This window comes from Colias croceus, chromosome Z (assembly GCF_905220415.1).
Source record: "Colias croceus chromosome Z, ilColCroc2.1".
In the NCBI taxonomy this organism is placed as follows: domain Eukaryota; kingdom Metazoa; phylum Arthropoda; class Insecta; order Lepidoptera; family Pieridae; genus Colias; species Colias croceus.
Window position 1 is genome coordinate 4,473,526 of NC_059568.1, and position 13,062 is coordinate 4,486,587.

Consider the following 13,062-nt stretch of genomic DNA (forward strand, 5'->3'; position numbering starts at 1 on the left):
GAGCTATTAAAAAAACTTTACTAACTTAACGTAGATCAAATTATTTAAAATTAAAAAAAAAATCACATCCACATTTTTGTTACGTCGCGTCGTGTCGAAAAAATACTTTTGCTTGTCGTTTTACTCTAAGCGTTTTTAGATGTTAACGCCATCTAGGATTCTTTTGAGTCGTTTTACTCTAAGCGTTTTTAGATGTTAACGCCATCTAGGATTCTTTTGAGTAACCACTACGTGGTACGTCTATCGTCATCGTACCACACGATCATTAATTGCAGGACGCAAGCTAACTGACAAACTTTTGAAGTTCTCTAATCTAATCTCTACTTCTTCCTTACTTCTTCTTTAAAGAGTTTTACGTAAATTCTTTCAAACTACATGTACACAAGCTATTGAATAATGAATAATACATGTAAATTGCTAAGTACAGAAATTTAGATAATATTACCTGTTACAAAGTACAAATAATGGTATAAAATTATAAAATTATACTACTATAGATTTTAAAGGGATTTTAGATAAAACGTAATGATTATTTAATGCTCATTGTTAAACATAAAAAATAAAAAAAATAAAAATTAATGCTCATTGTTAAACAAAATGATTGATATTTTCAAAATGGAGAACTGTTCAATAGTTTTAAATTATTTTGTGCTAGAAATTTCTTGAGTAGGTATTTAAAGTGTAGAAGAGTTATCTCCTAGTACCACCCAGTCTCGGAGCAATTAACCAATTAACAAGCCCCAAGCCCGAGCACCCACTATGTAGGTACCCAATATTCACCCTTCACCTATGTGATTCACCCAAGGATTCACCTTGGATTCACCCAATATCCATCTTCAAGATGACAGATGACGTTAAGAAAGTAGATGTCAAGTGTCAACGACTCATCGATTTCTTTCTGAAAATCCGTCAAAGTTCAAACCCTATAGTCCGCCCGGATTTCGGTCCAATTTCGGTCTATAAATCTCGGTCCTATGGGATTTAACGAGTATCTATTTGAGACTATAATAATAATGATTTTATTATAGAAGTAAAGTAAATACAATTATGAAAACATGAACACTATCGTATGTAGGTAGATAAATTTCTTGCTTTACACTCATACACATGTAAAAGCCGAACTTGCAATATTTTAAAACTACCTATGCACTTTTCTTTTGTGTACGTGGAAGTGTATTATCTAAAGTTTTAATTTATAAGTGTTATTATAAACTACCTGGACAGCGAATAACGTGAGTATATTATTTTAATTTCTTTAAATGCATTGCATAAATCACGATCGGGGCTCTTTGTTGTGTGTTGACCCTTTTCTTGTTATTGATTTTCCCGGATTGACCTAGATAAGGTCCTGAACTAATTTTAGGTACCCCACCTCAAAGCCTAGATGCGCTCTGGACGCATCTCGATATTAATATTTCAATTTATTGTGGGTGTGACAGCCATAGGAGGTGGAACTACAGATAGTTGCACAAATGTCGAAGCCTAGAGTTAGTGGTGATTTATGTGTTGCTTTGGCTGTTATTTAAATATTTTCGTGTTCCAAAATTTAAATTTGTTGTGTATTTGTTAGATTTGAGTGTGAATTTTCGTGATTTAGTTCAAACTGTTCATGGTTCCTTCCATTATAAATACCCCATTCCAGTATTGATCCCTGTCTCCACCAATAGTGGAACAGTTCTATTTTTAGATTCCCAATAATAATTTATCAATTTTATTCAAAGAAAACAATATTCTTTGTTGTCTACATGTTCCCAATTTCTAATTGGCCCCTCATATTTCATTTTCCTGTGAATATCTTTGTATGTAAAGTTACCTTTGCATGAAATGCAAATGTGAAATACAAGGTACTTATTATCTGTTTTAATTTTGCTTTATTTGCACTTTAGCTAAGATAGTACCTAACATGTTTTTGGCTGACCCCTTAAGCTTTGTTCGTGTTTTATACAATATATATCCACTATAGAAATTGTTTAGATTTCAGTTTGTTTTTGATTCACCAGTCCAATCCTATTTCAAATTTCTGCTTTATGCTAACACAATGCTTCCTTGCTATACAAATATCAATATATAAGTGCTGTTAAAAACAATGTAATACAAATTTCTTCATCCTTGCAGGGAATCTTGAAGCGCACCCTCCCGAGAGGATGGAATAGGATTATGCCAACAACCCCACGGGAGACGCGGATTGACTTCTGTGACGACTACATGGCGGAGACACCACCCAACAGGTACTTCCGAGGAAGGCCTGAAAGTCCCATGTATGTCGAACCTGTCGCTACAAGGAATTTCTTTCGGGTAAATATTTTTTTGTACATTGTACCTATTTTCAACTTTTCAATATAAATGTTCATAAATACCGTGTATTGTTACATAATACTTTATTACAGTACAATAGACCCATTGTTAGTGACTTCCTCTTCTTTTCAAACTAATCATTACTGTATACTTAAAATGAATTGAATTTTAAACTAACTTTTATTGTTCTAGAAATGGAATCAGCTATCTCGTCTGCAGCGGTCCTTGGTATTGGCGATACTAATTCTGATCGCGATATTTTGCTTCATGTATGGCCTATCAAGTGCCATCTCACCACCGCAGCCTTTAGGACCTATAGTAAGTAAAACTAGTCATCTTGAAGACTTATTAATTGTTTTACAATGATCCCAGCTTGTGATTTTCTCTTTTGTTGGTTGGTATTTGACTTTATTATGTTTTTAGCACTTGCCAATGAAAAACTCCAACTCAAGCAGCTTGTTGAATAAAATGAAGAAAGCGGCCATGGCCTCGGCAAAGGATAAGAAGGGTGTGGTTCTGTATGAGACTGATTTCAGCCAAAGGCCTATTTTTGCTGGTAAATAAATAGTTTTTTCATTGATTAAATTAATTTTATACTAAATTACGATTACGAAGTACTAATGAGAATTTGTTTCAGGACCGTCCAATGCTCAGCAGTATGCTGTGGTGCAGAGTTTCAAGCACGCCTGGAGGGGTTATAAGGAACACGCTTGGGGACATGATAATTTGAAACCGGTTTCAGGAACACCTTACGATTGGTTCTCGCTAGGATTGACGATTATTGACAGTCTTGATACAGCTTTTATAATGGGCTTGATGGAAGGTAGGTAGTCAAAATTATAATTTATAACATTATTAATTAATACCTTGTTAGAGGAACTATCATTAATTTTTGATATTTTTCACAGAATATGAGGAAGGTCGCGAGTGGATTAAGAACGAACTGGTATTCACAAAGAACAAAGACGTCAACTTCTTTGAAACAACAATTCGTGTTCTCGGCGCTTTGCTGACTAACTACCATTTTACGGGCGATAACATGTTTCTCGAGAAAGCTGTAAGTAAAGATATACTTTTGGACTAAAATATAATTGATTGATTGAAATTATAATGTTATGTTTTGTCTGCAGAAAGATCTTGGTGAGCGTCTCATGACTGCCTTCGCGTCACCATCGGGTATACCGTACTCCGACGTGAACCTCGGTGCTCGTACCGCTCATGTACCGGAGTGGTCCCACTACAGCACCACAGCCGAGGTCAGCACGGTCCAACTGGAGTTCCGTGAACTCTCCCGTGCTACCAATAACCCGATTTTCGAGGTAAGTTTTCTAAAAAGCATTTTTAATTTTGACAATGCCTATAACTATGATCCTTACTGATATAATATAATGTATGCGAAAGTATGTTTCTTTGTTTATTGTGTTGTATAGCAACAAAGCGATTGTATGGTATATTTTTTGTGGCTGGAGATAATGAGGAGGATATTGGGTACTTTTTACCGCGGTGAAATATCTCATTCCCGTTGTAAGTTATAACGGGCGAAGTCGCGGGTGAAAAGCTATTGTTTTCATAAAATATAAAATTCGTCATTCCAGATTTAATTATATTTTCTGTCATCATAATTCTGTCGTCATATTATGTTTCAATTCACTATGCAAAGCGAAGTGTTCTATAAATAGGGTGTGGTAACTGGTACCCCCTCGCTGGAGGGTTGGGTGGGCAGCTGTTGTCCCGGCAACAGCCTATATGCCTAGATAGTATAAGGCTGCATCCGGGAAGATTCTAGACCGCGCATGCGTTGTATAGTTAGGTCATCCGCGCAGGACCTAGGTATTGACGTAATGCAGGTTTGCACTGAGCATGCACCAATTTATTTAGGCCACCGGGACTGCAGATTGCGTCGGCAACGTCCTTGTTTATTGGGTGCGGCAGGACGCATAATGTTGTAGATGGAGCGTCTGTGCTCTCTGCGCATCTGCATTGGTCAAAGCAACCAATAGCGTGCATTTATTAACAACCAATCAGATTTCCGTTCCATGAAATCTTATATCTGGGTCACGAGATCCTGGGAACCCCGACCATTTTGCTCTGAGCTCTCGAGCTGCAGTGATCTTAACGTTTTGCGAAATTTGTATTGAAGTGTTATCGGATTTAAAAAAGCGATTAATCATTTTTAAAGTGCTTCAGATATATCCGTGTATTCATTTATAAAGATTAATTTCACTTTTAAGGATAATTTCCGAATTTTTTGTCCAAGATGTTAGACATGGCGCGCACTTGCTTTGCGATTATACTATTGTTTTTTTACATGTTCGCGCTGATTGCTATTGCTATGGCGATTTTGTATAAACTTTCGCGTTTTTAATTCAATTTAACTTGAGTACTTATCGTCTTACGTACGGACCCTTGATCGTTTTTCAAAATGTCTCTTACCAAGAAGTGTTTGTTTATAAACTTGCTCCTTCTTACGGTATGTATTCAAAATGCCGAGACTAATTGTTTTTGCGTTGCAATTGGATATTAATTTTTTATAAAATTTCCTTTGTTCTATTTCTGGAATAAATGGTGTTATAGTGCGCAGGCGCGCAAAAATCTATCGATTACAATCGAAGTGTTTGTCGTAGGATGCAGCGGCGGCTGTATCGGAGAAGATTCACCAGCTTCCGAAGAAACATGGACTAGTGCCTATCTTCATTAACCCGAACACCGGACACTTCCTGCCTCATGCTACCATCACCCTCGGGGCTCGTGGCGACAGTTACTACGAATATCTTCTGAAACAATGGATCCAGACCGGAAAGACCATCAATTAGTAAGTATCCTTTGCATTTAAGGTCAATAATTTCAGCCGAACACAGGTGGGTTTGCAGCATGAACAACAAGTTGCGATAAGTATATTTTTAATTTAAGACGGTGCGATCTACATCTCGCGAAAAATTTATCCTGGTCTTGAAGGTAAAACAAATCTTGACCGAATGTCCGGAAAAACGGTCTCTTAATGAAAACTTAGTAAAATGAGGTTCAAATTAAAAATAGATCAATGCCCTTTTTCAAAATTATTTCAAGAAACTCCTCAACTGTTGATTCTGTCGTTTTTGTTTAGTATTTACAAATAAATAAATGAATTTCTTATACAATTTCAGTCTCCGGGATGACTACTTGACGGCTATAGAAGGGGTTCGTGAGTTCCTGGCGCGCCGCTCCGTTCCAAACAAGCACCTGTTCATCGGAGAACTCACTGCGGGATCAGAGGTAAATTAACAAAGTTTAAAGTTTGTTGGCCCCTTCCTTTGCTTTGTTTTTTTTTCAGTTTTATTTGGGAACGTAGTAACAGGTTTTTGAAAGAATTGGGAAGGAATTACAATTCAGAAACTAAATTTCAAATTTTATCGTGATTTCTTTTTTTAACTTATAGTTGGGATTGAAATAAAAATTTGTACAAAAATACATATAATAGCTCTTCTAGATTTAAAAATCTTGTTTCTTGGTGGATTGGGAATGCAGCGGGGTTCTTACTTGAGCCTAACCATTTTACAATTTATTTTTTACGTATTTTACAAAAAAGTGGTACAAATGAAAATACAAATTATGAAGCTACAATACGGCAAATAAAAACAAATCAACAAAAACTTTATTTACCATGCCACTTCTAGTTTACAAACAAAACTTAAGTCAAATTTTAAGTTTTATGGTGGGTTTCAAGTTAGGTGTTTTATTTTTTTGCCTACCTCAATTACTTGTTCTTCTCTAATATGCTCGAGAACAAAACATATTGATTCAAAGTAGGCTTACAATAACCAGGCCTTCAACCCGAAGATGGATCATCTTACCTGCTTCTTGCCTGGCACTTTGGCGCTGGGTCATGCTAATGGTCTACCTGATTGGCACCTGACCATGGCTGAGGAACTTATCAATACCTGCTACCTGACGTATGCTGTGCACCCCACCTTCATGGCTCCGGAGATCACCCACTTCAATATTGTAAGTATTTTTACTGGTTTTTTAAGTTTGAAATTTTTAAATGCTTTTTCTTGGTGGCTTCCTACTTTGCTGATCCGTACTAAATTTTGTGTTAAAAAAAATACAGAACTCAAATAATATTTTAAGGGCTTTTTGGTGGTGGATTTGCTTATATATCTTTCCTAATTAGTACGAAATCGTAAATATAATCGTAATAGTTTGTAATGCTGTATCCGTTTGCCTAATTTTAAGATAAATTTTATAATGTGTTTGGCTGTTTATTTTTTGGCAATAAATATCTTTTCTTTCTTTCAAATAAAAATAGAACTTCAAAAAAAAATTTTTTTCAATTGGTGATTTTTTTTAATGTAACATTTTTGAAACATGTTGTTTGAAAGTATAACTTAAAATTTCCAGGGTAGCGGAACCGAGGACATGTTCACCAAGATCGCTGACGCTCACAGCCTCCTGCGCCCGGAGTTCGTTGAGAGCCTCTACATCATGTACCAACTGACTGGCAACACCACCTACCAGGACTGGGGATGGCAAGTGTATATGGTACGTACTGGTTTGCTAGTTTTTAATGGCAAAAAAAAATATTTTTAGGAAAAAATTGGGATAAGCAGCCAAGTTAATGGGGAAACTCACAAACTAACTTGCGAATTTTTTTTTTCCAAAAAAAAAGTGATTTTAAGATTGTAACTACGGTGTAGTAAAAAAACAGCGTCCTTAAATAAATAAAGGACACTTACAAAATGCTAAAATAATGCTTGATCTGGTAAGTTCTCGATGTTTTGAAGTTACTTAGTACCAAACACACATTCAAACAATTTATTTATTTCTAAGTCATCAATTAATTTAACCTATTATTGCAGGGTATCGAGAAGTACGCTCGCGTCGCCAAAGGCTACACATCGGTGACCAACGTAAAGACGGACAAACCGGCGCCAAAGGACATGATGGAGACCTTCTTCCTCTCCGAGACTCTGAAGTACTTGTACCTGCTGTTCAGTGATGATAGGTAGGCATATTAAATTTATTAAAAAAAATCTGTGGGTGTGTATGTCCCTCGTGAAATTCCCGGACCGATTTTGATGATATTTTTGTGTTTGTAGGTGGAATTGTTTAGATTAAAAAATTCAGTGTCTAACCGGTTGCTGCCAGGGCAAACAGATTGATAGATTTTTTTTGGAGTTTGAATTTTTATTACTCAAATTCGTTTTTATTTGTGCGAAGATACATTAAAATACTGTATTAAAATTCTTCGTATGTATTTTATGTTAATGATTTTTTTAAATTACAGAGTCCTTAATATGTATGTTTGTGTATTACAGATTCGCCCTTGACCTGAACAAGTACGTGATCACCACCGAGGCCCACCCTCTGCCGATCCACAAAGTTTAAACTGAGATTGTCAAGACAACAGACAAACCGACGACCCACGCTTGTTATATGGCCTAGTTTAATTTAGATGTACTCTTAGATAATTCAATATTTAATCCTATAGGTAGGTGTAATTTAATAACCCGTATTTTATATTATTGGGTTTGGGCTTGTTTTTGAACGTCAAACCAATTTTGTCTGGTGGTAAGTGTTTACTTTTGTAATTATCACCAGATATTGTGTTTAATTTTCCAGTGGAAACCACTCAAATCATGGTCTGGATTAGCAAAGGAGGCTTGTCCTTGAAATCCTTAGAGATACTAGGGGCCAAGACCTACACACGCATTTGTCATGGCGCAATAATATAAAATATGGGTGTTATAGTATTGGCAATTATAAACGCTTATCGATGTTATAGGTTAATTATGGCAGCTCTAGCTACTTGTAGTGGGAGTCGAGCACTAGGTTACCCCAGGGCCACGCTCGCACCGGGGAAGTTACCACACCCCCACGCACTCGCCGTTGGTGTCGACTGTACTTGTACGACTGCCACTGTACGGGTGGGGGGGCCGGAGGCCCATCCCCTCCCCATCCTTACCTCTCCCATCCCGTCCTCTTCCATCCTCAACTCGCCTATTCTTTCCTCTCCCATCCTTTCTTCTTCCATCCTATCCTCGTGCTTTCCTCAAAGTCCCATCCTATCCTTGCCTCTCCAACTTATAGGATATAATGGGATAACTATTATGCCATTCCATCCTCTCTTTCCGACCCTATTATGTTTTTCTCCATCCAATCTTCTCTTCCCCATCCTATCCTCCCTTCCCCATTCTATCCTCCCTCCTCATCCTATCCTACCTTCCTCATCCTGTCCTCCCTTCTCCATCCTATCCTCCCTTCCCGATCCTATGTTCCTAATCCCAAATAAGTGTATTACGTATCCACTTATCTATATGTGTGAGCATCGAATGACATAACATACGGGTGCAAGTTATGCTATTCGTTTGCTAACTTGTTACAAAAAAGAAAAAAACTAAAAAAAATGTCTGTTTCATTTGTCGAAGCCTGCTTTGCCTTCTTCTCTTCAAGAAAAGAATTGGTTTCAAGCGCTGGCTATTAGTGTGTATTCATTTGCCAATTTGCAATTTCGTTAGCGGTTTGGAGTTATAATTAGTTACTTATTTACTGTTATATATTTTGTAAATTGTATATTGTATCACATTGTTATTATCATGAGTCGTGGACTGTTGTTGTTATTTTTAATGTGTAAAAAGATTTCTATTTTCTTACGCTGGTCTGTTTTGATAAATAACTATATGGTTCATTTTTATTCTTCCATTTGAATTAGTTCTAAGACTTTTGATATTTAATTATTTAAAAACAAGTTTAATACTTGGAGTAATGAAATACAATATACTAGTTTTATATCATTTTTGATATTCGTAGCCAAAAATATACATTTATTTCTTGATAAGATCAATAAGACAATTAATTTTAGCGACCATTTGGTATGTAATAAAATTCTGCTTATTTTTTTAAGTTTTAGGTTAAGATTAGAGTTGTTGTACGATCATACAATAACTCCGACCTTTGCAAAAATTCGCTATAATGGCAATACTACAAAACTAATGTATTCTTTCTTTCTCAAGACAATAACATCTAAAGGTATAAGTTATAACAGTTGATCCTTTTCGACCGTTAACGAAGACCATACGCATTTGTTGCCAGTGCCAAAAAAAAATTATTGAGGTATATTTGTAGTATTGCCAAATTGTTATTTAGTGTGTAGTATCAATTTATCTAGTGTTATAATATATCTATATAGTTATAGTATTATCTATGTAGTTTAGTGCAATACCAAAAAAAATAAAAAAAATTACAAAAAATAAAGGCGTCAAGAGTCGGGTCAAATTAGGTTAGGTTAGTATTTGGCGGTGTTAGTGCACCCCCGTGCGTCGGACGGCACGTAAAGCATTCGTTCCGTTACCTGAACTCTCCGGACTGTCGGATTACCGACGGATCGGATTGAGTGACGGACCTTAGAAGGAGACAAAAGCGACTGAATTAATACGCTAGGATTTCCCCAAGCGTTTAATCATATAATTGTAAGTAATCGTAGTATGCTTTGCTTCTTGTGGGCCCTCTTTACAATCGGCAGCGTTGGGCGAGTAAAGACAATCACGATAGTGTAGTAGGTCTAAATATCTATGATTGGTCGTCATTGTAGATATTTATTCGTACTCGCGCCGTACTGGACGCAAACGTCGACGATTGTTGGGCCAACACTCTCGGTTGTGAAGAGGGCCCATTATCTATAATTGCCAATACGTTTACGTATTATGTTAACATAGATTTAGGTGTATCTCATGGCTCTGTCAAACGGAACTCATACTTAGTGCGCGTCAGTGCGCTAACCTGACGCCGCGCTCTGACGCGTTGTATTTGATAAAGCCATTTTAGTATTAATACGGGTTTACACCCACAAAAGCCAAATTATGTCGAACATTGATTGACAAAATAAAACTCACGGACACAGTAGAGTTGTAATATAATACTGAGTAATTTAGTAGGACATGACCATGTTTCGGTAACCGTTTGAAATGTTACCGAATAACATTACTTACGGAGAGTTGAATTTTTACGTTACTTCTTTGTGACATTACGTTATTTAGGAATCATTTGTATCTGTGTAGGAACGATGTTATTGAACTTCCCATTTTAGCACGCTTAATTCCCAGTTCCAATTAAGTCCACTTTTATTTACATTTTTTAAGATTTTTGCATACATTTGATATATTAGTATTCAAATTGTTGATCGAATATTTATGTACATAAATACCTGTTGCGATGCATTTTACACAATTGCTGTAGGAAAATTAAGGGTAGTGTACATGCGCTGAATTTTCAGTGAGTTTATGGTTTTCTTGTGGTTATGGTGCTTTATTCTCTGAAAGTTATCGTCAAAGCTGCTGTTAAGTTATAATGTTTTTCATGGATTTCTTTGTACGAGATGACATAACTGTATTATTGAGAATTTTGTTGGTTTGACAACTAATTAACACGTTAATAAATTTACTCAAAATTCAGCGTGTATGGTTAGAGCTAACTAAGATAAGAAGGTATTTCGGTGCTCACTTACGCGTAGTCAAAATAAGACTTCAAGAGATGAGTTCCTCCTTTTAAATCCCGAACTCTTATGTACTTATTAAATTAATTAGGGGATACGATCTCTAAAACTTAAACCATCCAGGTATGAGCTTAGCTCCCAAGTGGTTAACTTAAAACTGTAGTTAGGTTTAAATTTTATTAGTTAGAGGGTCGAATGCCAACGTCCAAGCACCGCGAATCCGTTGCTCATGCCTGATTTGCAACAATTTTCCTTTTAGCCAAATTTAATCTTACCTGTTTACTTTAAGTTTGTTATTTTGTATTATCAATAATTATAGTCATATCATGTCAATTTTAGTCACTTGACCAATGAAAGTAAATGCATCGTAAATCTTTAATAGAAAGACATTGAAGACAATCGACAAACCAAGACTATAAGGATATTGGATATTTACCTATAAGAAACGATTAACAATACAATGTGGATGCTTTAAAGTAAGATAATATGTTACTATTATCATCGGACGAGACAAATATTTACCCGGATATACTGAAGCGCTATATTTGCCAATTATCTGCGGATATTATATGTAGTTAGATTACCTACATTCGTCCTTATGGAAAGAGTTTATTGGCGTGCTGTAATAGATTGTCTTGATAGATAATACATAGGAGTATTTTATTGAATTGGATCAAGGGTGAATGTATGTAATAAAACTTTAGATGTAACGGATATTACATATCTCAAACGAAATCTTATTCTATTTTGGTCTATTATGCAGTCGACTAGCAATTAAGATTTTCTTAATTATGATGGACTAATAGCATATTTGGCAATATTGCCTAGGGTTTTTGCGATTCGCACAAAATCTACGGCCTATGTAAGGCAGTGCTGCATTTAACCATTGCGTCATTAACGTTTGGTAAAATCTTAAACAATACATTAATATAAGTAGTTTTTGTGTCTATTTATATAATAGTATAAGTGTCTCTGATATTATTGATGTTTTACGAGTATTCTTCATATTACGCGGTGTTGAGGGAAGTTGGAATGCGTACGAAATAAGGTAGACCGATCATTCCAGAGATTCTTCGTTGAGAGATCTTTCGTTGATTGGTCGAAAACAGGGATTTAGTGAGCAGTTAAAGATGGCACAATTATATTTAAATAAATGTTTATGTTATGTGTTATCAGCTGTGCGGAACTACTCCGCATTATAATACTTAATAATGTAGTAGATATGTGTGTCCTATAGTTTTAAGGAATCCGTCATAACCCAAGCTAGAGTTCATGCCACGTAAGAAGACCCACCAGGGTATGGTCTAAGTTTGAAAGACAAAAAATATGGGCCCAGACAAAATATTCAATGACTACCACTCCCAACTATTACTAACTATGCGTGCTTAATAATTACTCACAGAAGAACTTGATACATGAAAGAGAAATATGCAATTGTTCTACATCTTTTGGATTCCTTTGGGGCAAAATAAATAAACGTAAGGAGCTGATAGGGTCACGTCTACGGGGCTTCTTTTGGTGACGTGGACTATAGATAACATACAAACCTCATTATATGGCGGAGAAATCAATTAGATAAGTCCCATTAAAACATTAAATATTTTCAGAACCTCATGTTACATTCAATGTTACGATAACTTATATGTGTTAGTATGATAAGAGATAATATTGGGATTGAAGTTAAATATTCTTAATGATCAATTTCTCTCTAACCAAGACGTCAGTGAGAAAGTACTGGAAAGATCATATTAGGAAAATTTAACTCGAGTTTCGTGTGCTAAGATGTTATAAAAGTTATAGGTACATACGTTGTAGACGCTACAGTGGCAATATGGAAGTCAGGTACCAATTGATATGAAATCTGTTTTATGAAGTAGAGTGAAAGAGTGCGGCTTATAAACGGTCTTTAGCGGTTTAAAATACAATGTTGTCGGTATATAACCTGTCTATGATATGATATACCTGGATATGTCATCTATGAACTTAACTTCAATCCCAATACTAATAAACATGACTGTTGTAGCAATTAAATGGTTGTTTAATGTTTAGTCTTTCGTGAATCTATACTATGGATATTAATCGTTTAGGCCAGTATAATTTATTGTACACATCAATATTTTACGATTCCTTGATTATACTTGATGTAATACAGGCCTCAATGTTATTAATATTATATATTTTAGTCTTTATCTGCTAGCGGGAGTCCGAAAGTTTTATTATAAAAAATTAAAATTATATAGAAAATTTTTGAAATTATAATTGAATTAAATTATCAACAGGACATAGACTTTAAAACGTAC

The 13,062-nt window shown here is 35.6% G+C and overlaps 1 protein-coding gene across 3 annotated transcripts; it reads left to right on the forward strand.

Annotated features, from left to right (window-relative positions):
- The first annotated feature begins 955 nt into the window (after positions 1-955).
- LOC123705119 (endoplasmic reticulum mannosyl-oligosaccharide 1,2-alpha-mannosidase) lies at positions 956-12,692 on the forward strand. 3 transcript variants are annotated; one of them, XM_045653751.1, is made up of 13 exons: positions 956-1,232; positions 2,116-2,295; positions 2,488-2,613; positions 2,719-2,851; positions 2,933-3,118; positions 3,204-3,352; positions 3,426-3,614; positions 4,920-5,107; positions 5,439-5,547; positions 6,082-6,276; positions 6,673-6,813; positions 7,131-7,276; positions 7,590-12,692. In XM_045653751.1, the coding sequence occupies exons 2-13, from the start codon at positions 2,158-2,160 to the stop codon at positions 7,657-7,659; spliced, it is 1,770 nt and encodes a 589-aa protein (XP_045509707.1). In that variant the 5' UTR covers positions 956-1,232; positions 2,116-2,157; the 3' UTR covers positions 7,660-12,692. The 3 variants fall into 3 exon arrangements, with proteins under 3 accessions (XP_045509707.1, XP_045509709.1, XP_045509708.1); XM_045653753.1 differs by having other exon boundaries at positions 6,097-6,276; XM_045653752.1 differs by lacking the exon at positions 956-1,232 and adding an exon at positions 1,763-1,844.
- The last annotated feature ends 370 nt before the right edge of the window (positions 12,693-13,062 follow it).

Excerpts from the sequence above, each read along its gene's own strand:
- LOC123705119 (XM_045653751.1), top strand. The coding sequence starts at position 2,158 with ATGCCAACAACCCCACGGGAGACGCGGATTGACTTCTGTGACGACTAC. Across the intron at positions 5,108-5,438 it reads ACCGGAAAGACCATCAATTA|TCTCCGGGATGACTACTTGA; the intron begins GTAAGTATCCTT and ends ATACAATTTCAG. Across the intron at positions 6,814-7,130 it reads GGGGATGGCAAGTGTATATG|GGTATCGAGAAGTACGCTCG; the intron begins GTACGTACTGGT and ends CTATTATTGCAG.